This window comes from Panicum hallii, chromosome 2 (assembly GCF_002211085.1).
Source record: "Panicum hallii strain FIL2 chromosome 2, PHallii_v3.1, whole genome shotgun sequence".
NCBI classification, from domain to species: domain Eukaryota; kingdom Viridiplantae; phylum Streptophyta; class Magnoliopsida; order Poales; family Poaceae; genus Panicum; species Panicum hallii.
Genome location: NC_038043.1, coordinates 45,766,412 through 45,791,318, shown reverse-complemented (window position 1 = coordinate 45,791,318; position 24,907 = coordinate 45,766,412). Strand labels below are relative to the sequence as shown.

The 24,907-nt window shown below is 48.2% G+C and overlaps 5 protein-coding genes across 9 annotated transcripts; 3 read left to right on the top strand and 2 right to left on the bottom strand.

Annotated features, from left to right (window-relative positions):
* The first annotated feature begins 247 nt into the window (after positions 1-247).
* On the top strand, positions 248-2,111 carry LOC112882308 (protein mago nashi homolog 2-like). Its single transcript, XM_025947335.1, has 3 exons — positions 248-531; positions 682-857; positions 1,760-2,111. Exons 1-3 carry the CDS (start codon positions 313-315, stop codon positions 1,785-1,787), a joined length of 423 nt encoding a protein of 140 aa, XP_025803120.1. The 5' UTR covers positions 248-312; the 3' UTR covers positions 1,788-2,111.
* Positions 2,112-6,940: 4,829 nt separating this feature from the next.
* LOC112880005 (UPF0160 protein C694.04c-like) lies at positions 6,941-11,439 on the bottom strand. The gene is made up of 7 exons (XM_025944449.1): positions 10,695-11,439; positions 9,944-10,090; positions 9,511-9,609; positions 8,632-8,823; positions 8,375-8,494; positions 7,924-7,995; positions 6,941-7,533 (listed from the first exon to the last, which is right to left on the bottom strand). Exons 1-7 carry the CDS (start codon positions 10,989-10,991, stop codon positions 7,315-7,317), a joined length of 1,146 nt encoding a protein of 381 aa, XP_025800234.1. The 5' UTR covers positions 10,992-11,439; the 3' UTR covers positions 6,941-7,314.
* Positions 11,440-12,382: 943 nt separating this feature from the next.
* LOC112880006 (alanine and glycine-rich protein-like) lies at positions 12,383-13,054 on the top strand. The gene has a single exon (XM_025944450.1). It carries the CDS (start codon positions 12,478-12,480, stop codon positions 12,793-12,795), a length of 318 nt encoding a protein of 105 aa, XP_025800235.1. The 5' UTR covers positions 12,383-12,477; the 3' UTR covers positions 12,796-13,054.
* Positions 13,055-15,319: 2,265 nt separating this feature from the next.
* LOC112880004 (serine/threonine-protein kinase D6PK-like) lies at positions 15,320-19,194 on the bottom strand. 5 transcript variants are annotated; one of them, XM_025944443.1, is made up of 3 exons: positions 18,874-19,194; positions 17,006-18,002; positions 15,658-16,543 (listed from the first exon to the last, which is right to left on the bottom strand). In XM_025944443.1, the coding sequence occupies exons 2-3, from the start codon at positions 17,848-17,850 to the stop codon at positions 15,658-15,660; spliced, it is 1,731 nt and encodes a 576-aa protein (XP_025800228.1). In that variant the 5' UTR covers positions 17,851-18,002; positions 18,874-19,194. The 5 variants fall into 5 exon arrangements, with proteins under 5 accessions (XP_025800233.1, XP_025800228.1, XP_025800230.1 ...); XM_025944445.1 differs by lacking the exon at positions 18,874-19,194 and adding an exon at positions 18,588-18,703; XM_025944446.1 differs by lacking the exon at positions 18,874-19,194 and adding an exon at positions 18,212-18,422.
* A 3,486-nt stretch (positions 19,195-22,680) lies between these two features.
* Positions 22,681-24,446, top strand: LOC112881123. The gene is given in 3 exon segments (XM_025945825.1): positions 22,681-23,005; positions 23,730-23,869; positions 24,326-24,446. Coding segments are annotated over 3 exon segments (513 nt in total). The 5' UTR covers positions 22,681-22,753.
* Positions 24,447-24,907: the final 461 nt, after the last annotated feature.

Genomic DNA, 24,907 nt, shown 5'->3' with positions numbered 1-24,907 from the left:
GTATTTTTCAAATTTTTGAAGCCAGTCTGACCTCATTCGATGACTTCTAAGGTGGTCGGGACTTTTTTTAAAAAAATTCAAAGTGGATTTACTGGATTGGATACACGGCTCTCCTGTTTCCTTTTCGCTTTCGGGCTGTAATTAATGGGCCCTAAGGTCAACGGGCCCGGCCGATTCAAAGCCCGAATCAAACTCAGGTCCAATAAGAAGAGAGGGCGGCCAAAACCCAAACTCCTCTCGACTTGGATTCGAAAAGAAAAAATCCTCTCGACTTGGGAGAAGAAGCCAACCAAAGCTGTCGTGGCGGCGGCAATGGCGACGGGCGGCGGCGATGCGGAGTTCTACCTCCGGTCATACGTGGGGCACAAGGGCAAGTTCGGGCACGAGTTCCTCGAGTTCGAGTTCCGCCCCGACGGCAAGCTCCGGTACGCCAACAACTCCAACTACAAGAACGACACCATGATCCGCAAAGAGGTCTTCGTCTCGCCCTCCGTGGTCCGCGAGGCCAGAAGAATCATCCAGGAGTCGGAGGTTTGTTCGCGGTTTCTTTAGTTCCCCCGATTCGATTTTCGGTCTGTCTACTAGGGTTAGTGCTCGCCCGCCCGGGTTTATTGCATCGAAGAAAAGGCAAAAGGCGAGAGAAATTAAAAGGCGAGAATTGATTGGTTAAACTCGTCGCAGGTTACGAAGAGGACGACAGCAGCTGGCCCTAGCCCAACCACATTGGTAGGCAGGAGCTCGAGATCGTTATGGGCAACGAGCACATCTCATTCACCACCTCCAAGATTGGCTCCCTTGTCGATGTTCAGACAAGCAGTGACCCCGGTGGCCTACGCATCTTCTACTACCTCGTCCAGGTTTTGCCCTCAGCTCCTTGCCGTGTCTTACGGTTTCTGATGCTAATAGTCTTTAATTAAGTGAAACTGCGCTCACGCATATACATGTAAGATAGTTGATGTGGCTGATGGCTTGATGCTCCCTGTCGATACTTGTTCTTAAATTGAACAGAACAGGCAATGGGCTGACAATGCTTTAGTCATGATATTTTCAACTGGCACAATTTGCAATTGCAATCAGAACTATGACCTTACTGACAGAATGTAGGACCTTGTCTTTTTTTTTGTGCCGTTTGATAATTGTTTAAGGGAAATAATTCTGGTTTGATAAACAACTGTTGAGTTAGTTTGTATGTTGTACCTGAAATTTGCCAGTAAGATATGTAAAGAACTCAGAACTTTGAAGCGCGCAGCAAAGATATATATTCATCACACCTCTGCAGGTCATTTTTTTTCTTCACTGGTTATGTGCATCTTAATTTGACGACTCTCCTTAAAATTTATTAAATCCACCACACCAATTTTGATGCTATTAAAATCAGTACACCTTAGGGACTGAGCTTAACTCGGTGCAATGTGTGCACTTGTCCTCATGGACTCGGAATTTGGGTGCTAGAATATGCAACGCCACCTAGTCCTCCTAGGTTTGGTCGAGTAATTTCTAATGATAGATCCTTAAAAGCTTTTGTTGGTTCTGCGTAATGGATACTTTTCATGGTTGATTGCATTATAATTCTGGGTAGGATTTTGTAGTTTCCATGTTGTCCAAAAGCATGCTGTAATGAACTGAAGGTGTTTACCCATCCTGACTATATCTAGTTTAAATTCTTTTGGAACTAGTATTTTTGCAATGCACAGCACAAGACATCTAATGAGATCTTTGTTTCTAACTTCTTTCCCCAATCCCCCCTCCTCCCGTGCAGGATCTCAAGTGTTTCGTGTTTTCGCTGATCAACCTCCACTACAAGATCAAGCCAATTCAGTCCTGAGCTCCACTCCCTCGCCTAACTGTGTTATGGTTTGTCGATCCAGTGGCGTACTAATAGGGTACTAGTATTCATTCATTTGCCAAGTGCTGGCTTGCTTGTAAAGGTACCAACAAACCTTTTGAACAAACCTTAATACTACATAGGGCTAAACCAAACCTCATGCCTGCTATGAAAGCTTGGTTGCAGAATCTGTAATTATTTTTCTTGCTTTCTTCCTTTTCTGTGTTTTTCTGTTGTAACTGAACCTTTTCCTTCTTTCTTTTTAATAATATATAATTTCACGGTCTGGGCATGCCCCTCCTGTTTTCCTCAAAAAAAAAAGAATGGTGGCGCACCGTTTGACTAGTCACTGATTTCTGGGCCCGGACGTTCAGTCATTGTTCGCCTGCAGAGAGCTCCTGCTCGAGCTGCATTGGCTGCACGACAGGGGAGATGGACGTCTTGGGTGGTGCACCTCTTATTTGAAGAAAAATGGAGAAACGAGAAATAAATTGTAACACTATCATCACTGCCAAGGAAATTTTGAGCACCTGTGCACAATAAATCATCTGTATACATTTGGCTAGGAGCTAGCAGATGCCCGGCCAAGCTGCAGCTCCAATTTGGTGAAAGCTAGTCTGCAGTGGCTTAACTGTCCATCCCCTTCTACGTCCAGCTACGTGTGCTGCATTAACAGAGCAATTAATCGTAGAAAATGAGGCCGGGGCGGTTGCTAGAGGAGGTCGATCGGATGCATCACCTCCACAGTTCTCAAGGATTAATTAATCGTAGAAGCATAATCGACGACAGAGCTCTCTATAGCATGGGTTCTTGTACTTCCTTGTTGACTTGTCAGGTTAATCTGGTGGTGTTAGCTTCATGCAATGGAAGAACTATGGGAGTCAGCACACCTACACTACACATATGCAAGCTCGGCCAATGGATTTCACTGCCCTTTGTAGTATACACAAGTGTAGTCGTTGCACCTATTAGCACTAGGAATGAGCAACGTATATCACTGGTTCTATCAAGTGTGGGCACTGAGTTCTCGGTTACTACGGCGGTATCTGATGCTGATGCCCCCATTTGTGTCGTTGCTCTTGAGGCTATTAGCACCCTGTCAAACTGGGTGGTCAGCACACTGTGACACTGTAAAATCTTTCTTTGCAGCGAGCCGGCGATGGTGCTCGTGGTGCTCGGCGATGCCCTGGTCTCCGTCTGGGCCATCTCGCTCGCCGTTCTCCTCTGCAGCGAGCCGGCGACAGCTCGGAGAAGAAGAAGAAGGCCAAGAGAGCGAAGGCGCCGGGAGCACTATAAACGAGGTAGATATCTTATCCACCCTCTGTAATTTGCATTTTTCACTCTGAGTATTATCAAGGAACAATCTATCCGTTCTTCATCAACATATTCTAATGAAAGAAAGAAAAGAAAAGAAAAGAAAAGATGATGGCATCCTGCAAAAATGCAAATCAGTTGCAGTGGAAAAGGGCAGGACGCTCCATGTTTCCCCCTAGCATCAACAGTTCGGAATCCGGTGACGCTCTGGTAATCTGCTATAAATCACCTTGACACCGCGCTGTGTCAGTCTGCGTTCTCTATGTTAGCATACAGAACATGCATGTATCCAGATCGGACTAGTGCATGTAACCAGGTCCAACTCCTGTGAGGCTGTGACATGCAACTCCGTGTAGCCTCGGTTAGAACTACGAAACCGAGTAGGACTTACACACCTGTATAATCTTCCATATATAATGAGAGGCAGGGCGCCCATGAGGGCAAGCCGTTCCATAAATTTTCACAGTACTCTAGCCTCCGGTACGGTGTTGATCAGTGTCGGTGCGCGTGGTTCACGATGGCACGAGCTCTCGCCTCCGGTGCTTCCGCAGCCGGAGCCGCAGCGGCCGGCCTCGGGCCGCTGCCGGCGTGGCTCGTCGTGCTCGGCGTGGCCCTGCTGTCCGTCTCGGCCATCTCGCTCGCGGTCCTCCTCTGCGGCAGCAGCTCGGAGAAGAAGAAGAAGACGACGACGACGACAACGAAGAAGACGGCCACGAAAGCCAAAGCGACTCGGGCGGTGGCGACAACTAAGGCGTCGTCGACGTCGACGCCATCGGCTGCTGGCGGCAATGACGCCCTCTTTTATGCCGCGGTAGCTGGAGCTTCGTATAGCGGTGGCGGTGCTGCCTGTTACCGCGGAGGGGGCTGTGCTGGCGGTGGTGGCTGTGGCTGCAGCGGAGGAGGCTGTGGGGGGGGCGGCGGCGGGGGCGGGGGCGGCGGCTGCGGTGGCGGAGGAGGCTGTGGCGGCTGCTAGATAGAGGTGGTCGCGCACTCGCGTGCGTCAGCTGGCATGCAGTTGCAATGCGCTTAGGAAACCATGGACAGGTTGTTGATCACTAGTTTAATTTGTAAGGTCAATGATCCCTTGCTATTAGCTTGATGCATGTAATGGATGGTGTTAGGGCACCTGCTTTCAGTAAAATGAAAACAGAGACAGACTTGCATTGTCACTTGGGACCCAAAATCCAAATGCATATTTTTTTTACGGAATTACTAGGACTTTATTATTACTCAACGCGTTCATGGGCAACTCGCCCGTTAGCGAGTGGCTCCTCCGATCGCAAAGGACGAAGACGACCGGGAGCTGAATGCAATTTCTCTTTTCCTCAAGGGTGTCTCCAGTGTAAGGAATCCAGTGTATGTGAAATGAAACCCGGTTTTGTTTTAAAAAAAACGTATGCATGGCTGCGTCTGTGCGTCCCTGGACCTGGACTACGACGAAACGTACCTGCACGTGCCTCAATTGAGTGTTGGGCGAGTGCGCCATGCGGCCATGCCAAGCAATAGTTATTTTTTAATTTCTTTTTAAAGTTCCAGGGACTAACCCTGCCTTAATTAGCATTGTATTAGCCTATTAGGACAGAAAAACTTCAGTGGTTTACATCGTTCAGGATCCGCTTTTTTCAGCAGCAATGAATTGCCAGAAATCAGAGCAAGTACTGACAAAAAACTATCACACAGCATGACAGCAACCAAGCTACTACACAGTAAAACAATACTTCAGCTGGCTTCAGATCTTGCCAGCCCTCTCCAGATCAGCATGCGCCTCTGGGGCCGGAAGCCTTTTTCTTCCCTCACATCGACTTCATGACTATGACTTCCCTTCATCAGCAGCCGTTCAGGCATGGTTGTTAGCACAACCATCTTCCCTGATCAGCATTTGCACCGCTCCATGTACTTCATGGGACACTGGATCTCAAGACCTGCTGCAAGTAGAGCCGTCTTCCGTTCTTGAAGACTCATGGAATTCCTTAGTTTCCAACTTCCAAGCAAAGACCCCACGGAGCCGCAGAAGTCATCATACTTAATTATGCTTAGCTAGAGATTCGAAGTCCACTAGTAGGCAAACCTGTGCACTCTGCAATGTCCACCCACATTTGCCGAGCCACTGCCGCACAGTCAAAAAAACAAGTGTGCACTGCTTTCTGTTTCAGAGCATGGATGGTGCAGGTCTGCAGGACGGGTGCTTCGTGCATGCGGTGACTTACACTCGTGTTTGGCTATGCATACATGTATACCCGATGGCTTTGAGCTATATAAATAGCCTGGCTCGGCGCGTCCCGTCCAGCCATCCTGATCCTGCTGCGTTCTCTAGCTAGCCTCCATACTACCTGTGCTCATCGTTCATGACGCAGGTGATCGTCGTGGTCTGGGTCGTGATCGTGGTTGTCGTTGCGGTCATGGCGATCATCCTTCGGATCCTATATGGTGATTCCGGAGGTGGAGGCGGCAGAGGCCATGGAGGTGGCGGTGGCCAAGGATTATTCCATGGTGGTGGTGGTTGTGATGGTGGTGGCGGCGGCTGCTAGAGAGGTTGCATCGACTTCATAAGCATGCAGCTATAGGGTAGGAAAAATATGGGGTCAAAGTATTCTTATATGGGTCTGCACTAGTATTATTGTTTAATAACTCTCTTTATATCAGGGGATCCTTTCAGGCTACCTGCTGTTATTAGACTCATGTATTAACTGTTGTTAGATTCATGTATATAATGGAAAAACGTACGAGTTAGTACAGGGCCGGGCCCCTATACGAGTTGATATATTTGGCTGCTCTTTTATTAAGTGTTGTCCCGTTAGCACTTAGCAGCAAGCCATGTCACTGATTCCGTTCCCTCAACTGGACACTTTGTGGATGGAGGGAGTGCATGTCTGATTCTTTCTCTTCCGCGAGGTGCCCAGAGCTTTCCTCTCTTCTCATCTCTCTACTATAACCATGGTTAGTTGATCATGGCCACAAACAGAGAGCTACTGTAGTTTACAAGTTTCTTCCTTTCTAGCACAGGAGAAAAATGCACGCCCCTTCAGCAGCAAGGCACCGTAGCCATTGCTGACCATGTCAGAATCTGGTGGTGGTGACTAAATTTTAGTCCTAATGTGACGTTTGGACACCAATTAGAAATATTAAATATAAATTAATTATAAAACTAATTGCATAAATGAAGAATAATTCGCGAGACAAATCTATTAAGCCGAATTAATTTATTATTAGCACATATTTACCGTAACACAATATTGCCAAATCATGGACTAATTAGGTTTAATGGATTCGTTTCGCAAATTAATCTCCATTTATACAATTGGCTTTATAATCAATCTATATTTTCTAATTAGTGTATAAACATCCGATATGACAGGAATTAAAGTTTAGCCGAGGCACCAAACACCCCGTTACTATTCAACACGGCGACGAACCTTTCGTGATGAAGCAAACGTGTACGAATAAACCTCATGTTGCGTGGCAGCCTGCGCCGACGCCAAACGTGTCAGTGCCCCTGTCCAGAAGCACATCCCTCAGGCTCAACGCCTGTATGATTCTTGTTAATCTGCACAGTTCGGGCATAGTGCTTCACCCTCATTTTAAGTAAGTTGGAAATCATGTTTACATTCCCCGGACATTTTGATTCTAATATAGAGGGTAAATCGACTTGATCGCCGTATGCTCTGTTTGTATAACAATTTCGTATGTCAATGCACACATAATACATTGGTGACTGTACCAAACAAGGGCAATAGATGAACAATAAGCACAACCATTCTTTTAATAAAAATGTGGCATTCAAATCATTACCAGATCGGCAAAAAAATAAAAACATCCATCTCTTCTGTACGATGAGGATAAGGTTAGTTCCGATGAGAGTTTCACGGAGAGTTTCGTATTATTAAATTCTATGTCACATCATCAATTTTGCTGATACGGTGAAGAGAGAAAAGAAGAGAGTTTCATGGGATGAGAGACAAATTTCATCCTCGTAAAACTTAGACGGTACGGTTACCTAGTTTTCAATTTTGATAACTATACCATGAAACTGAACTGAATGGGACTGGCAGCTACGGCTACAAGTCAATGATAACATGGGCAGGCCAAAATTGCATAATGTGCTGCTGAAACTCGTGTTTACTAAACCAGCGGTAACATGGATAAGACTGTTACTGACAGATGCTTTGGTTGAAAAATCAGAATTTCAGAGCAGCTCTTGCCATTTCCAACGCTCCCTCGTAGGTCTTGTTGCCCCCGATGAAACCACTCATATGGACAAACACACATCCAGGAATGCCAGTTTCAGCAGACAGTTCATCGTCTCTCATGCCCCTCCACGGCAGAGCCCTTCGGCTCTCAAACCTGTCGGGAGCTACACTGACAGCTTGCACTCGCCAGCTCTGGCTCCTCACATCCTGCATTTATGTGGCAAAAGTCAAATATGGCAATGGTATTGGAGTTCAAAGTCACCATGCTACGAAGAAAAAGTAAATAACAAGACTGGAAATTTTATTGCAAGTAGTTCAATTCTATTCATTAGGACAGGACCAGGGAGATGTTACCTTTGCTTGTAAGATTGACTATAACGCTATAAGATCAGAGAAGATGAAACGTTGGGGGAAACAAGCAAGACCAATTATTACACTTAATCAGCAACAAGTAAAAATAAGTTAACAGTGCTTTTTTTAATGGCTGAGAAACAATCAGGTCATGGATAAATGTAACCTGCTACATGGCATCGTAAGTGAACGAAGATGTGTCAAATTCATACTGAAGTGTACTCTGAGAAGGGCAGGACTCCTCACCTCATACAGCACATACTTGGTCAGAGGATCAATCTTCAGCTCCTCTTCAAGCTCAAATAGATGAAGCTTCCACTGTTATTGTAGGATAAATGTTCACTCGTTTAGGTTACATGTTCAATATGGCAGGCAATCAACTTAGGCCAGTTCAGAGACATATATGAGTATATGACTAGATTTAATGGTTAATTATAATTAGCGAACTAGGCCAGCTAAAGTTTGAAGGTAGTACTTAAAGCCATAATCTTTTTCCTTATCTTGGGTGCAACAATTTTCAAGGTCCCTTTTAGATGCAACGATAATATTCTGCACATGAAATATTATAAATAAAGCAACCAGACATGTGTAGCATTTATGGCTTCCTTTAGTATCCAAAACTGAGAGGCCAAAAATTCAGCTGTGGATGTTGGTAAGATCCAGATTGATGTGACACAAAAAAAGGTCAAGATCTTACCGGGCAGAATCTATCCAAAACCATGATTTCTCCACTTGGGTCAACCTCCCCTCTTGATAGCAAACACTCCAGCACAATAGATCTTGCAGGTAACCATGATTTAACATGAAAGCGAACACTCTGGCATTGAAGATGAATAATATTGTCATGAAAAGAGGAGTGCTAGCAAAACACATAATCTGACAAGTGATCCTTATGCAATGAATGAACATAACACATTATTACAGCAGTAAGGCATGAGTTGAAATGTCAAATACCTCCATAAATTCACTTCCAGCTAGCATCATTGCCTGTTGAAATGCCGCATTCTCCTTCTCAGGTGACTGGTCTGGATCAGTCCAGTCTGGATTAAGACGCCCAACACGTGAAGACAAGTGTGTATTGTTCACATACTTTGGTGGTTGGTCTGTGTCATATTGATTGATTCCATTGTCAATTGCATCAAGTGCCTATAACATGATCAACGTATTGGGCATTGCTTCTTTAGCCATCGAAAATAAATGGTAAGATGATCACACATGGATGAGTAAAAAAGTATAACTAGATATGTCTCAAAAACTTTGATGTCAGATGATACTTTAGGGATTGGAGCTTGTCAATATAAACAAACAGCAACCAGCGAATAGTGATGTTCGGTTGTCGGGTCATTAACACTTTCTTTCAGATTAAAGAAGTGGATAAACCTTGCCTCTGAATAATTCAAAAGAGTTTATTCTACAATGACGGGCTGACCAAAGTGGGACTGTCAACAACCCTAGCAGAAACAGACTCATATTCCATAAGTTTTACATTGAAGATCTGAAAAATTACAAAGTCCATAATTTCCCAGCCAATGAGAAAACATATATTAGCTGCTGGTATTTCCTCAGTTCATGAGATCCAATCAAAATAATCAATGTCGAGGGGGGTGGGGGGGAACTGACATCTAATTAACTAGGGGCTACTGTGATTCTCAGCTGCCTATGCCAAACATATGTTTTAGAATTGCAAGACAAAAAGTAGGAGCTGATGATAATTACCATTTTTTAAAATTAACAAATCAAAAGGACAATTCAAGGGTTAACTTAGACATTTACACATGATACACAAAAAAAAGGGTATACTGAACTATGTTGGTCATGTAATCAGATTCACACCTCAATAAAGCTTTTATATATTGCAAGATACAAGCGGTGAACATCTTCATGGTCTTCATTAACCCCAAGCTCCTTCGCAATTATCTCCTTACCAAAATGCTGCAAAATCAGGGCAAGTTTAAATAATAAGCATTCTATTTATGCAAAAAATGGAGATAAAATAAATACAAGAGTACTAATAACAATATTCAATGTGTAACTTGTAAGCCTCAATAACCTAGCACATTATGTCAATGTTGTGCATACAAAATGAAAGTTGTACACCCCACCAAGGATCCACCTGATGCCTTGTGGCGCAGTTGAAACCCTTTAGCAGATACCAAACTTCATAACAAAGATTTCACTTTGGAGGGTCATATGTCTATGTGTTGTTGCTGATTGCTCTGGAGCTGTTACCAACAGAATTATTAATTAGCATTGTCCATGGGAGTACCTTGTACACAAGTCCAGCGCTGCTAAGTTTTGTGTTGAATCCATGTCCAAAAACCTCATTGAAGCCCTTCTGGTGATGATCATAGCGATGCTGGCTGGGATCATAGACACCACCGACATCAAGCACGGCATCCAGTGTATCAAGGATCTATTGCGAAGTTCAATAACAAAACGAGGCAACTAGTGAGTGAAATTGCAAGATACACCAAAAAGCATTGTACCTATATTCTAAGAACAGAGCTTGAAGGTAATGAACAAATGCAATATTGCACCACGTACACGAAGACAATTGAACAGCGTGTTAAACAACACATTAAGCATACATAGATATGTTGAATTCATGTCCCAGGTGGCCAGATGACGGGAGGTAGAAAGAGCGTTCACCAAATTTCCAAGGTTTCAATTCAGAAGATGTAATGCAACAGTGTGAAATCTAAGCAAGTGCAAGGGTATCACTGATGTATTGGGGAGAGAAGAACATCCTTATCCATTATTCTCGGTGTTAGACTATAACTATTAGCAACATAAATTCGTATATTAGCGAAATTTCTCTTAGGGGTACATAGAGCCGGTGAAGTCTATGAATCTCCGCACACTAACCTATAAGCCAGCAGCAAGAGCCCCAGACACAAACAATCTTCTTCACTTCTTCAGTCCGTACCAACCCAGAATCATTTAGGAAAAAACAGCACCAAACTGGGGGAGAACCCAGGAATGCGCAAATCGAATCGGCAGGGAAGCGAGGAAGGGACCTGAGAGTCGCGGGTGCGGACGACGTCAGCGCCGGCGAACTGGGAGGTGAGGCGGATAAGGAAGCAGCCGAGCGCCTCGTCGCAGTGGAAGCTGCCATTGTGGGTCCCCACCCTCTTGCCGCTCCCCGCGCCGTCGGCGGCGGCGGACGAGTAGACCCTCAGCCTCTTCGGAGAGGCGGCGGCGGCCGGCGAGAGAGACGCCATGGTGGAGGAAGGGCTCCGGATTTGGGGTCGGCCGATGCCAAGGAGAGGAGACGTGACGGCTCGCTGCGACAGCCTCCAGGCGGCGGCGAGCATACCAATCTTTCCCGTGCGACGCGAGCGACGGGATGAGGCAGGGTTTTGAGGGGGCTCCTGATTTTAGAATAGTAGGGATGTGGAGGAGGCGGCCGGACGGACGGCACTGGTTGCGGTCGCGTAAAAGGCGTCGCGGGAGCGGAGATGCAGGATAGCTATCAAGCACGGGCGAGCGGCACGGCGGCGCTACGGCCGGAGCAGGAGAGATGGAGTAGGACGAGAAGGCGGCGGTGGAGCTACAGGAATGAATGGCGTTCAGGGCTTTTCTCGGTGGGGACGGGGAAAGGATAAGGTCGATGGGAGCGACGGGGTGGGATGGAGCCGCGCCGCCGCGAGGGGTGTAGCTGCCGTAGGAGCAGGCGGCGGGAGCGGCTCGGGAAGGCGGCGCCGCGGCGGCGGAAGAGGATGGAGCGGAGCTGCGTGGGACGGCGCGGCGTTGTGAAATGGCGTCCTGTCGCCGCCTGAAGCATTTTTCTGCGCGGGCTTATTTCTCCAACTCGGCCCAACAGTCGTTTTGGCCCAATTTGACAGAGAGAAACAGCTGGCGCTATTTTCCACTCCGATCGCTTCGCTTCGCTTCCCGCGCACGCGGTGGTCATGCGGTACGCCGGCCCACGTTCGGAGGTCATGCGGTAGTTTTTTTTTTCTTTTGTCCTTTTTCTTATTCTTTTGTTTTTTTATTACTTAACATTAACATGGGTCTGGCTCTGCGCGCCCCCTCCAGTCGGCTCGCGGTGTCTTCTCGATCTGACCAGTCTGTATGTCGGGCCGCCGCGGCTGGCGATGCTCGGTGTGGCCCTGGTCTCCGTGTGGGCCATCACGCTCGCCGTCCTCCTCTGCGGCGACGGCGCGGCGGAGACTCCCGCCCAGAGAGAGCGGCGGAGGGCGAGAGCTAGACGAGGTTCTTCGGCAGGCGCCGTAGCTGCAACTGTAGCGGCTTCTGCTGCTGCCAGCGCGCCTGTTTGTTGCTAGAGGATCATAAACATATATTCCATCCCTGCTGCGTATGGCGCGGCTATTGTTGGCTTGATCTATACAATTGATTTCTTGCAGCTGTTTCCTCCTCTCAAGTGTCGATTAGATTGTCTACGGATATTTTAGCTACCAGGCCGGTGTTCCCAGCCAACCAGTTCGATCTTGACCAAGCGAACTGCACCTGACCTTGACCACGCCAACTGCCCATGACGACATGCAACGCCCCCGCTTGTTGGTTACCGCGACGCCGTGTTTGACGGGGAGGGCCGCATGGAACCGACCAGCATGGCTCCGATCCGTCGATCTGCGCCGCCTGTTCCATATCGCTAGCTGTTTACCTGAGATTGCGTGCGCCATAATAACTTATTTGTTTCCTAATTACTCATTTCTGGCCAGTTGACTTGATCGAGGCCGAGGACTTCCCGATGCTATATATGTTAAGTCGTTGCGCGTTCCGTGGTACTCTGGCTCTCCTCTTCTAGCTTACAATCGCGTGTCGAGTGTGTTCACAATGGCAAGGGCTCTCGCCTCCGCCTCCGGGGACGCGGCCGCAGCTGCGGGCTTCGTGCAGCCGTGGCTCGCGGTGCTCGGCGCGGCCCTGCTCTCCGTCTGGGCCGTCACGCTCGCCGTCCTCCTCTGCGGCGACGGCTCGGGGGGCAAGCGCAGGCCCAGGTACAGCACCGCTGCTGGCGCGGGAGCAGGGGCAGCTAGCGGCGGCGGCGCCGGCTGTGGTGCCAGCGGCGGCGGAGGGGGCTGCGGTGGCGGAGGCGGAGGCGGCTGTGGCGGCGGCGGGGGCGGAGGCGGCGGGGGCGGAGGCGGCGGTTGCTAGAGGTGGCCGCGCGTCGAATGCTTCAGCTACATGCAGGTGCAGCTCAGGAAGCCTGAAGAGCAGGACAGGGCATGTGATCGAATACTGCGCGCCTGTGTCATATATGTAGATATATCATATAATATGTATATTATGGGTGTGCTTATTGCTGTTGCAGTGTTGCTTGATCCCAAGCTATCTGGTGCCATTAGCTTGATGTAATAATATGAACTATGAGTTCATAATCTCATTATATCAATTTAATTGACTTGTCCCAACAGCTCTGATCTCATTGCTGGTTGCTGTTTTGTGGATCAAGCGTACTCTCTCCGTCCTACAAAGAATGCAACTCTCACTTCCTGAGAAGTTAAATAATTTTAAATTCAACCAAATTTATACAAAATAGTATTAACATTTATATTACAAAATAAGTATTACTAAATTAATACATATATTTTCATACTAAATCTATTTAGAGATGTAAATATTAGCAACTTTTTATATAAATTTGGTCAAATCTGAAATTGTTTAACTCCTCAGGAAGCGAGAGTTGTATTCGTTTTGGGACGGAGGAAGTAAGTATAAAATTTAAAGGCTATATGAACAGTCTTTGTGAGACAGAGAAAGTACAGCTGTAAAGAAAAATCATGCTTGTTGCTGTTTCATTCAACATCGAAAGTGGCTTTTGATTGCTGCTGCTCCGATGATCCGATCCAAAGTATCCGGAAAATCTATTCCTTGCATATACGAGTAGAAGCGATTCTATCGCAGAAGAGCCCCCCGCCCCTGTTCTATCCCCGGCGAGCAAGGGGAGGGGGCAGGGAGTCGGGGTGGAGCGGCCGCCGGCGGCCGGGGTGGTGGACGAAGCGGCAGACCTTTAGGGTTCGGGGTTACCAGGGTCCGAGAGCCTTCAATGCCTTTGGCCATAGAAGAGGAGGGGGCCGAGGGCGGCGGAGGATAGGCGGCGGCGACGATTCGGCCGGCGGAGAGCGAGGCGGCGCAAGAGCGCCGTCGGCTGGGCAGGGTAGGATCCCCAGTGGGCGGTGGCCGGCAGTTGGGGCGAGGAGAAGGCGGTGACGGTGGACGGGTGGCCCGGCAGCGAGAGTGGATAGCGGCGGCAACGGTGGAAGCGCCACCGGAGCCGGGGGAGGTGGAGGAAAACGGGGACGTCAGTGTGTGCGAGTGGATTGATTCCACTCATATATGCGAGGAATAGAAGCCCCCAAAGTATCCGCCCTTAGCTTTGAGGTTATCAGCTAGCGGCGGCGCCATCGCTCGCCATGTCAAGTCGGAGAGTATTATTAAGGGTCTGTTTGGATCCAAGGGCAAATGACAAAAGGGCAAATGGTCAAATTTTTGCTCCTGTCACATCAGATGTTTGGACGCTAATTAGAAGTATTAAATATAGTTTAATTAAAAAACTAATTACATAGATGAGGACTAAATGACGAGACGAATCTATTAAGCCTAATTAATCCATAATTAGCAAAATTACGGTAGCATTTGCCCTTTTGCACTTTGGGGTATTTGGATCCAAAAGTGCAAAAAAAATGCAAAAGAGTAAAAGTTTTGCACTTTCTCTTTCTCTTTCCATTGGATCCAAACATGCCCTAAGCAGCGAGCTCAAGGTACCATTGCCATTGACTGTAGCCGGATTGACACCATCAAAATAGAGGCCTAATTTTCAGGGCATGGGCAAAGCTCTGAACCAAACATGCCCATCCCATTCCACACCCCATTTCCACGAGCGCTCGCCAGGAAATCCGTGTGCACATGGTGTGCCTGCCGACCCGCCCATCCACGGAACGGCGACGACGCCGCGCGTCGCCCATCCTACCCCACGCCATCCCCCGAACAGCCACGCGAGATCCTCACGAGCCGCCGGCCGCTCCGCACCGTGCGACACGGCACGCCGGCACGGTAGGCGCCCGCCCAGCCTCGCCACGCCGCGCCGTATCACGCGAGGCGTGACGCGACGCCGACACGCCGCGGATGCGCAGCCCATCCGTTCACCACAGGTCACAGCCACATGCGAGGGCTGGAGAGGACAGAGGAGGCAGCACCCTCACCACCAACGCGCTGGTTGGTAGACATTCAGCATGCCTGGGCCGCTTCCTCGCTGCTGCTGCGCGCCACCTCAAACATGTCGCAAAGTTCTCGAAGAAAAAAAAATGTCACAAACACCAGCGACGTCTTTTCAGGTCCCGGCGCGTTAAGGCGGGCGCATGCCTGAATCTCCGGCGAACTAAGGAAGAAAGCCACCGCACGCCTCTCAACCTCCAGCAAACTGAGGAAGAAAGCATTTGCCACCCACAGCCACAATACGTTGTCGCATATGCCAGCTCCAGGGACCCTAATGCTCCCAGCTGTGAGCTCCAAAGCCTTTGGCTTGCCTTGCCAGAGTTTCAATTCCACCTCCTGACAGGCAACAAGTTAACTTGTTATGAAGACTGACACAAGTACAGGCGCACGTTTGCATCTTCCACGCGACATAATCAACGATGACTCAACTGTTAACTTCTTATGAAGACTGACATAAGTTGCATCGCAATTCCAGGTTCAGATATCAGCATTTGGTAGAGCAAGACAAGTTCCAGGAGGAAACATCAATTACAGAGTACAGCAACAATTACACCGACAGCTCGATACCAATAGGTGGTTTCGAAAATTGCAACATACATGATGAATCCAGTACATCCTAGAGTCAAGCAGTTCAACAAGTAAAACAACTTGGGGGGCTCCTGGAGCGAGCATAGTCTAACAGCAGAAAAATTCCAGCCGAGCATATGCCTAGAGTAGCTCCTCATCTTTCGCTTTCTTCCACAACATCAGCCCAGATGCACTCTTTCAGTTCAGATATCACAAAAAAGGAAGAAAAAAAAACTAGAAGAATTCAAACTCTAGGTAATTATCTGGCCCTTTTTGGTTGGTGACTGGTGCAACCTTTCCATTTGTCGATGGCACTTGCTTTGGGCGGCAGTCAAGCTCTACAGGCTTTGGAATGTCTGGAGGGCTTGCACATCTAATGAGCGCCCAGTTCACGCCCTCGAAGAAAGGATGCTGCTTTATCTCAGTAGCACCTCGCTTGTATCCAAGTCGGTGCTGTGGGTCCTTGACCAGTAATCCCCTTATCATGTCCCTCGCAGAGAAACTCACTATTGGTGACTCTGGGAACCTCAAGGGCTGGCCAACGACGTTGAAGAGCGTAGCACGGTTGCCTGAACCCTTGAAAGGGGTCTTGCCGAACAGCAGCTCATACAAGAATATACCAAAGGTCCACCAATCCACCGCGCTTCCATGGCCCTCCCCTTTTATTATTTCTGGGGCCAAGTACTCATGGGTGCCAACAAAGGACATGGAGCGGGCGTCGGTAGGCTCAGCAATAAGCTCCGGGAATAGGTTCTCCTGGTTTGGAGCATCAGGCTTTGACTTCTCCTTCTTGGACTTGGACTTGGACTTGGATTTCGACTTGAAGAACCGGGGGCCAAAGCAAGTGGTTGGAGCAACACATGAGGGCTGAATGCAGGATGGTTCAATGCAAGCAGGTTGGGCACAGTATGCTGCATTGTTCCTCTGCAGTGCATCTAGACCAGGATTTGCAGACTTGATCACCGTTGGGTTTACTGAACAGCGAAGAGAAAGATCGAAGTCAGACAGCATGATGTGGCCATCTTCCCGAACAAGGACGTTTTCTGGTTTAAGGTCACGGTATATAATCCCAAGCATATGCAGGTATTCCAATGCAAGGAGCACCTCTGCTACATAGAACCTGAAACATCAAGATATCCAATCAGTGCCAGAATATGTTGAACAAATCACATTATAATGAAGACTGATAATAGCAGTTTTATAAATAGGTCAGAATTCCGATGTTAGCGCCTAATTATTTCAAGATTGATGCCACTCAATTAAAGATTATCAGTGTCTAAATTACTATGGAATTGTACTGATATGGTAATGCAACATGAAATGTTTGAGGGGGCATACGACAGCATGTACTGTCTCAATCGATAACAATAGAAAGGTTATGTGCTAGCATATTAAAATTTATAAACATGTCATATGTACCCGATTATGCAAGTAAAAACAAATTATTCCACACAAAATGAAAATAGGCTAAAATTTCAATGCAGAACTGTTGAATTGCAGAAGCATCACACAACTCTTAGTAAACAAAGCTAACCAACAAATTATGCAAGATAATGAACTTAGCATTAGCAGAAGCACATACTTTGCTGCTTGCTCTGAAAAATATTTTCCAGGTTGCCTTTGGCGAAGAGTGTGAAGATCCCCTCCAGGGCAGAACTCCATAACCAAGCATGAAAACTTATCCGTCTCGAAGTGAGTATACAGGGTTGGTAGAAATGGATGATCCAGGGACTGCAGGATCTCCCGCTCAGTCTGAGCACGAAGCAGCTTCTTCCGACTTGCCAAAGAAGTCTTATCCATGACCTTCATTGCAAAGTAACTCCGAGTACCACTCAATTCAGAGAGATACACACTGCCAATATCACCAGAACCCAGCTTTTTAAGCAGTCTAAAATGATTCAAACCAAGAACATTATCCCTGGACTTCACCACATGGATCGCCTCCCACCTTGAATCATTCCCCTTGTGCGGCTTCGTGGTGGCGCTGCTCATGCTGCTGCAAGAGCTCTCATCACTAATGTCACTGCCAGTGCTCACACGGCACATGCTACTCTTCCCACTCTCAGTGAAATCAGCCCGTGTATTCATCGTCGCACTACCACTGGTCTTCCTCAAACTACTTGTCCCATCACTCACTTTAGCAGAAGCGAAGCCGTCACTCGTACTGCTCTTCTGAGATGTTTTCTTTTCCTTATTCCCATTGCTATCCATGTTCTCCTCCACTTTCAACTCCCCAGAACCCCCATCTAGGACCGGCGACACATCACCAGGAACTGAAGAGATGCCTGAAGAATCCTTGTCCATCAGAGAAGCTGGATACTCTTCCTGCTGGTGAGATGGCAGTAGCTTCTCTTTCATCACCTCAGCTCCAGGTTCTTGTCTGTCGTCTTTCCCTGACTCCTTTGCCTTTGCCGCTTGCCCGACCATGCTTGGGGAGACAGATTCAGCAGATAAGAACCGGGCAGGAGCAGATGATCAGAAACAGAGAAGTGCAGAATCGAACAGGCAGGTCAACACCACAAGCTCTCCACCTTCTCCAAGCATTCAGCGGTGTGGCAGCGCACCCCCAAACTCCTGATCTGAAAATCAATACGGCGCATTAGCAACAGAGTGAGTGAGGAGTATAAACTATAAACTTATGCAAGAATCAGAGGCTGAACAAGAAATAAAACGTGAAAACAGAAGAAATCAGCACAGAAGAACCGATCCGCAAGGAACAGTACAAGAAGAAAAGACGCATGGCCAGGAAACACACAGCAGATTCCTACGAAAAAAAGAGAAGAGGAACCTTTTCGGGATCCATGGCCAGGAAATCACCTTGCAGGTTCCCCCACAAGCTACGACCTCGCGCTGGACAACAGATCCAGCAGCGCCCCATAACGCCGCATCAACACTCCCCAAAAGGCCAAGCACTAGAACGAGGGCTCAAAAATCACAAGCCCCCACCCCCGCATTCCCCCACAAAAATAGGGCTGGGAGTGGGCCAGCGCCAGAGAGATTAGCAACAAAAGGGAAAAAAAATTTAGATATCCCCCAAAGCTAAACTAAAGCAGGAGCAGCACGGGCATTGCAACCTGGAACAGCTGCAAGCTCACAAGGCGCACAGCTCGCTGCTCCCCCTTTTCTCCCCCGGAAAAAGAAGAGGCAGGTATGATGGCGCACACCGGAATCATATGAGGCGGCAAGGCAACAGCACAGCACATCCGCATGTGGTGTGCTCCGGCCGCATCCGCGTCAGGACATGGGGGCACTAACTCCGGTGGCCAGTGAATGCGGCAGCGGGAGATTTATAAAGACGCGGGGAGGAGGAAGGAGGTGGATTGGATCTGGAAAGTGATGGCGATGCATTAAAGCAACAGATCAGGAATGGACATCCCCACCTGGGGAAAATGACACCTAGATGAATCAGTCAGTCAGTCAGTCAGCCGTCGAGCGGGAGAAGAGAGGTACCTCTGCTACGACCAAGAAGCGGCCATGGCGCTGCCGGTGCTGACCGCAGGCGGCGAGAGGTGAGAGATGGAGGCTCCTACAGGAGACTCACATGGCTGAGCCATTGCGACGGGAGGAGGCGGAGCCTAGCTGCATACTTCGGTGTGGGCGGCGCGAGACGGGACTGAGAGCGAGCACTCCGGTGATTGGTGTGGGGGCTTGGGGATTCAGGATGCGGAGTGCAAGGAGACAAAAGGGTGCGCGAGCCGCGAGGGTGGGGCGGGTCAAAGGCAAAGGTTGGTGGTAAAAGGATGGGCTTTTTGGGTGGATCGACAAAGCGGTTACTCACTAATCCTACTCTTATGGCGATGCGCTTGGGGAACCGCCGGGCGGAGCGTGCAGGGCGTGTGGGTGGGTCTCCCGTTGCCCGAGAGACTCGCGGCCAAGGCAACAACCGCAGGTCTGTGTGTGCTTGCGCTGGGAAAGAATCTGGCAGGTGGGGCATGACTCTCTTAGTATAGGTTCAGTCCTGCATGAAACATGAGAATTTTTAACTTTTTCCATTGAGAATTGAATTACTGGCAACTGAATTGGTTTCTAGAACAAAACTTAGTAGAAACTGTATTGGTTCAGACATTCTGCGATAGAAGAAAACTTTACCCAGAATATACCTACTTATTTTTGTCTCTGAGAACAACTACAGTTAAAGATTTCACATGTGCAAACCCGTATCAGTAGGAAATGTTCATTGTTCTATTGTTGGCAGACCAGAGTGAAGTTCGTGTGTTCTTTTGCCAGGAGCCGTGTAGCAATACCCAGGAGGTAATCACACAACTGGCTGGTCTGCACTCTGCAGTGCATGGCCGGCAGTTTCGGTAACGGAGGGATAAACAAGGGTGCCACCACCATTAGCGCTCGCTAATCTCGAACGCCCGAAAGCGGCCTTGGAATTACACCTCGAAATATCGAGCGGAGCGATCAAACCGATCGCCCTTGATTTTGGCGGTTCGGCTGATCTCGGTGCGGCTGCGCCGGTCTTGAGCTGGGCTAGCAGCAAAGCTAGAACCACGAGACCGAAATCATAGCCGCTGCGATCGAGGCCTTTCTCCCCAGCCTCGCACAAGAACAAAGCGACTTTTATGTGGTAATGCAGTTAGGACTCCCTTTCCCTTGCAACGCGAGATATTTTTCTTCGTGTCAAAACGCACGCACGGGGATGGATTCAGTTGATTCCTGTAGAATTCCTCATCACAGTCTCCGTCCTTTGTCAACTTTTATGTGATGCAGTTAGGCTTCAGGAAACACTGCAGATTCAGTTTCATTCATCATCAGAGATCAAATAATAGTCCGAAGGAAGACTGGCTGCGTCGACGTCCTCCATACCTCCATCGCTGTCCTGTCGTCCTCCCCGAGCATGGCAGCCGATCATGGCGCCCCCGGGCAGACAGCAACCTGAAACCTGCCAATCGGCCAGCACTACGGCGACACTCCAGGACACACGCCACCCCTTTTCCTCCGCCTTCCCCCCGGTCTCTCTCCCTGCCGCTGTAGCCTGCTGCCCGCCTAATCCCTTTCCGGCTACAAATTAATTCTTCCTCGACGTGGTCCATGCATGATTGGATGGATGGATGGATAGATAGATGCATATATACATCTACGCAGCTTGTCCCATGGAATCTTTCGAGCTAGCGCTAGGTCAGGCCAGTGTTAGTAGGTTACGCTGAGCGGCGCACTTGGCCGTTCCCCGGCGAGTCGCCGGCCCGGCCGGTCACTGTTTGCCGAGCAGTGCGCCACGCATTGCGCCAATGGTGCCTAGGCGCGTAGCAGCAGCGGTAGCCAAGGGCGTCGTCCCCGTCACGTTGTCCCAGACTCCCAGCGAGCCAGGCAGTCGACGGCGAGGCGGCCGGGCCGGCATAGACAAATGGCGAGCGACTTGTTTAGTGGCGATGGCAACAAAGCCTACGTTTGGAGCCATGGGCAGCGGCACATGGAGCCCCTCATGGCCAAAAGCTCCGCGCCCCCATTAAACTATCGCGCACTGTTTTGAAACTCTGGAACCGGCATGTGCATCTGCAGTGGTGGCGCAAACAGATTCCATTAAAAAAAAATTGGGCGAGCAAGCGAGGCAGATTGGGGTGTCTGTGACCTGGAGCTCCGATCGCGGCGGGGAGGCTGAGCCGGTGGCCGCGTGCGGAGTGGCAGCACGGCCGTCGTGTTCTTCGGCGAGAGGATGCGGAGCCTGGGATGGTGCTGGTGGATGAACGGCGCCACGCCGACGGCCGGACGGGGTGAGGTGACAACGGTCGCCTGCCGGAGGGGGATTATTATTTTGCTCCGGGAAAGCGACGACGGCGACGGGCAACGGGCTAGGCCGACCGAAGTGAGGTGATGATGGTGATTGTGCAGGTGTAAAAGACGCTCAAAGACAAAACCGCCAGCCTTTACCGGCCACCTGCAGGTAAAAAGCCGCAAAGACAGACGGACGATTAGCAAAAGATAATAAAGATGTTTATCTTCCACGCGTAACACGCATCAGCAGGAACAGAAGCTAAAACCCGGCAGCCGGAAGAGAAGAGCAGTTCGCCGCAGTTCGCACGGATGATCCAAATCCAGTCCGGGGAGGCAGGACGGGAGAGCAAAGAATTCCGGCAGCTTCAGCCTTCAGGAGCAGGGCAGCCGGGGTACCATCAGGTTGAGGTCGGTGCCACGCCACGCCGTGCGTTCCCCTGGCCCGATCGGAGGCGCAGGCGGCAGCGCGGCCTGGTGACCGACGGACACGACACCCTGCCGGCGACACGGGTGTTCGGCGATGACATGTCCCCGCTGTCGCTGCCCCCCTCCCGATCTCGCCGGACCCCGGTTGGGTTCACCTCACGTCGACCTTTTCTCAGTTCAGTTCCACGCCCTGCTGATACGCATCACATGCTGTCGATATGCAGCTGGTGGCAGTGTGGCGACTGGCACAGTTGCAGCTCACTGGCTCAGGTACACAAATCTCATGAGCTGGGGACGCTGGAGCAGGGGGATATGCAGGATATGGAGGCCAAAGATTGCCGGCAAATTAAAGGGCGATCTGCCGATCTCAATCTCACTTGGAAAAGCACTTTCGTTCGTTTGCCCGTAAAGCGAGACACCATTTTAGTCGTCAAAGTGTATCCAAAAGCATAAGCTTTGGCTATCTCCAACCGTCGTTCTCTATATCCTTCTCTATATCCGTCATTTACATACTTCTCTATAAGATTATCTCCTCTATATCTTATTTCTCTCTAACAACGTTCTCTAAATCTCGTTCTCTATACATTAAACCCTATATTAGAAACGTATTTTGTTCCAAATTTTTGTAAGTACGTATTTATCATACCTCAAATGCTATGGACATATTTTATTTTTATTTAATCCAGTGTTTAAAATGTAAAGAGAAAATAGAGAAGAGGAGAGAGAATCTCTATATATAGAGGAAACCTGTAGCGTTCTCTATTTTAGAGGACCATTTAGACAACGCTGCTGGAGGATATAGAGAACGGAATCTTCTCTATATATAGGGTAGAGAACTGTTTACAGGACATCGCTGGAGATAGCCTCGTCTCGAGGGTTGGTCAAAAATGAACGCTGGATCTAGTTTTTAGTAGCAGCTTTTTTTAAAAAAAATACTTTTTAGAGGCAGGTTTACAACATTCGTTTTAGAACCAAAAAAACTTTTGAGTTATTAGTGATTCTACAGATAAATGGAAAGAAAAATGGAAGGAATTTAAAGAAAGAAGCCCAGGCACACTAATCGAACTACTAAAACGGGCCGAGATCCCATGGCCCAGGGCTGCTAGTTTTTTTCAAGGCTTCATGCGCAGCCCATTGGTGTCCATTTCCTTCCCTCGAGTCGCCGGCGGGCGTGGAGGCGGCGGCGATGCTGCGGTCGGCGCTACGGCGGGGAGGGGCGGCCGCGCGGCAGGTTGCGTGGGAGGGGGGAGCCTCGCCGAGGGACCTCCTCCGGATGCGCGTGGCGGAGCGGGAGCGCTTCAGGCGGCGTCGGCGCGACCCGGGGCGCGACGAGTTCTTCGTGCCGACACCGGAGTCGCTGGCGTGGCTCGACACGGCCTCACTCCCCATGGTGCTTACCGCAGCCGCCGTGGCCCTCTTCACCAAGCTCCTCATGATGGTATCCCTCCGTGTCCTAGGCCTTTTAGCAGTACCTGGTTTATCCTAGCTAGGGTTGTCTTCTGTTGCAATTGCAACTACTGTGTATTTCCTTGAATACTTCAACATTACGCGAATCGTTTGGTGAATGCGCTAGTATAGCATGCATGATGGATCATGGCGCGCTGTGTAGAATCTTCAGATTGTTAGATTTGAGCATGTACAAATCTTGTAGGAACTAGAGAAATTTGTAACTGCTTGTTCTTACAATGGTCGTGTGAAACTACGGCAAATAAATAGTCTTGAAGAGGAATTGCGGGATTTTCCTCTGGTTTTCTATTTGCTTCTTAGGGTATAAAATGCTATCATCATGGGCCTGTGTAGATTTGTGTTATCCCAAGCATGACTTTGTGATGTTGAATCTGTTTGACATTTTTTTCCAATTCATCTTTTCTTCCCTTTCACATGGATGAATTCTACAACATTCCTATATAGTTTTATAGTTTCACATTCCTTACTAGTAGCTGCCTAATGTTTCGTGACACTATGTGTACATCCTTCTCGTGTAAAAACTAAATCATCAAGATTCAATAGTGTTGTTTTAAGTCAGGATTAATTTTTAACTATTGGCTACTGCATACTCTGTATCGCCATCAAAGAAGCATTTAAATTTGATGGGGGTTCTTGTACTGTTTGCTGGGGCATACAAATTATGTCATAAATCTTATTTGCTGTTTTGTGGGCAGGAACATGAATCTACAGATCAAGAGAGGAGAGAGCGCAAGATAAAGAATAGCCACCCTGATCAAGGAAAAGTAAGGATGCTGAGTCGTGAAGAATGGGAAGAGGTTCAAGAAGTCAGGCCAAGGACCCCATTTGAATCGAAATTAGCTCGTCCACATGCTCGTATAAGAACTGGGGAACCAGTGCGACTGGTTAGTATGCATATTTCTTATCAACATTTTGCAAAATGAAGTTTTGCAATGGTAATTCTTTTACAATTTATAGCATTCTCTATCTCTGATGTGTGCTAGTACTATTTTATGTTGATCCGCAGTAGACTGTATGTTCTACTTTTAATTACTTCCTGCCATAATAATTCCCAATATCTAGATATTCATGGGGTCCTCATATTGTTAAGTTCTGTACTACCTAACATTGACATGATACCAGACAATTTATTTTTATTTTTTTTAAAAAACCTAGCTTGAGAAAAAAATTGCAGATTAATAGAATCAGATGCATGAAATTTTCCATCACTGCTGGTGTGCATTTTTATGTTTTTGACCATCTCTTTCTCATAGTTTGTATTACTACTCATCTTTGTATCCCTGGCCTGTAGGAGGATGTCAAGGATTGGGCTACTGATGTAATAACAGATGCTTTTACCAGAGTAGAAGAAAGTACCAAGGGAAAATGATTCAGAAGAAACAGCCAGTTCATATGCTTTAATGTCTCCCTGAATGCATAGTTGACAAGGCTTTTAAAAATTTCTACTTCCTGTAAATGGTAACCTTGCTTATGCATTGTTGTGGCCATGTTGTAGAATAATATTTTCTGCACTACAGAAAGCTATATGAATATAGATTGGAATCAGTTTTCCGTGAGCAGTTAGTGTCTTAGTGACTTCTCTATTGGCCTGAAGCCTGAATAACAATGATTACAAGTTGTTGCCATTTTCCATGTGCTCACAACTAACTCTAACTTCAGATCATATAACCTCAATTCTTCTCTACTTTCCTGAAAAGGTGTACTGGTTCTGCTCACCCTTCCGCCCGCCCTACCCCCCTTCAGCCCCCTCGTAAGAACTGAGTTATATTTTAAGATAGAGGGCGTATTTTTTTTTTTGTAATTTTAGTTACTCAAACACTGCACAAATGTGATTGCCCAAATCTTTTTTCTCTTTCACTTTGAGCCCATCGAC

Coding starts and splice junctions, on each gene's coding strand:
- LOC112882308 (XM_025947335.1), top strand. CDS start 313: ATGGCGACGGGCGGCGGCGATGCGGAGTTCTACCTCCGGTCATACGTG. Junction 532..681: donor GAATCATCCAGGAGTCGGAG/GTTTGTTCGCGG, acceptor AACTCGTCGCAG/GTTACGAAGAGGACGACAGC. Junction 858..1,759: donor TCTTCTACTACCTCGTCCAG/GTTTTGCCCTCA, acceptor CCTCCCGTGCAG/GATCTCAAGTGTTTCGTGTT.
- LOC112880005 (XM_025944449.1), bottom strand. CDS start 10,991: ATGCTCGCCGCCGCCTGGAGGCTGTCGCAGCGAGCCGTCACGTCTCCT. Junction 9,610..9,943: donor GCGCTGGACTTGTGTACAAG/GTACTCCCATGG, acceptor CTGATTTTGCAG/CATTTTGGTAAGGAGATAAT. Junction 8,824..9,510: donor TATATAAAAGCTTTATTGAG/GTGTGAATCTGA, acceptor ATCATGTTATAG/GCACTTGATGCAATTGACAA.
- LOC112880006 (XM_025944450.1), top strand. CDS start 12,478: ATGGCAAGGGCTCTCGCCTCCGCCTCCGGGGACGCGGCCGCAGCTGCG.
- LOC112880004 (XM_025944443.1), bottom strand. CDS start 17,850: ATGGTCGGGCAAGCGGCAAAGGCAAAGGAGTCAGGGAAAGACGACAGA. Junction 16,544..17,005: donor TTTTCAGAGCAAGCAGCAAA/GTATGTGCTTCT, acceptor TTGATGTTTCAG/GTTCTATGTAGCAGAGGTGC.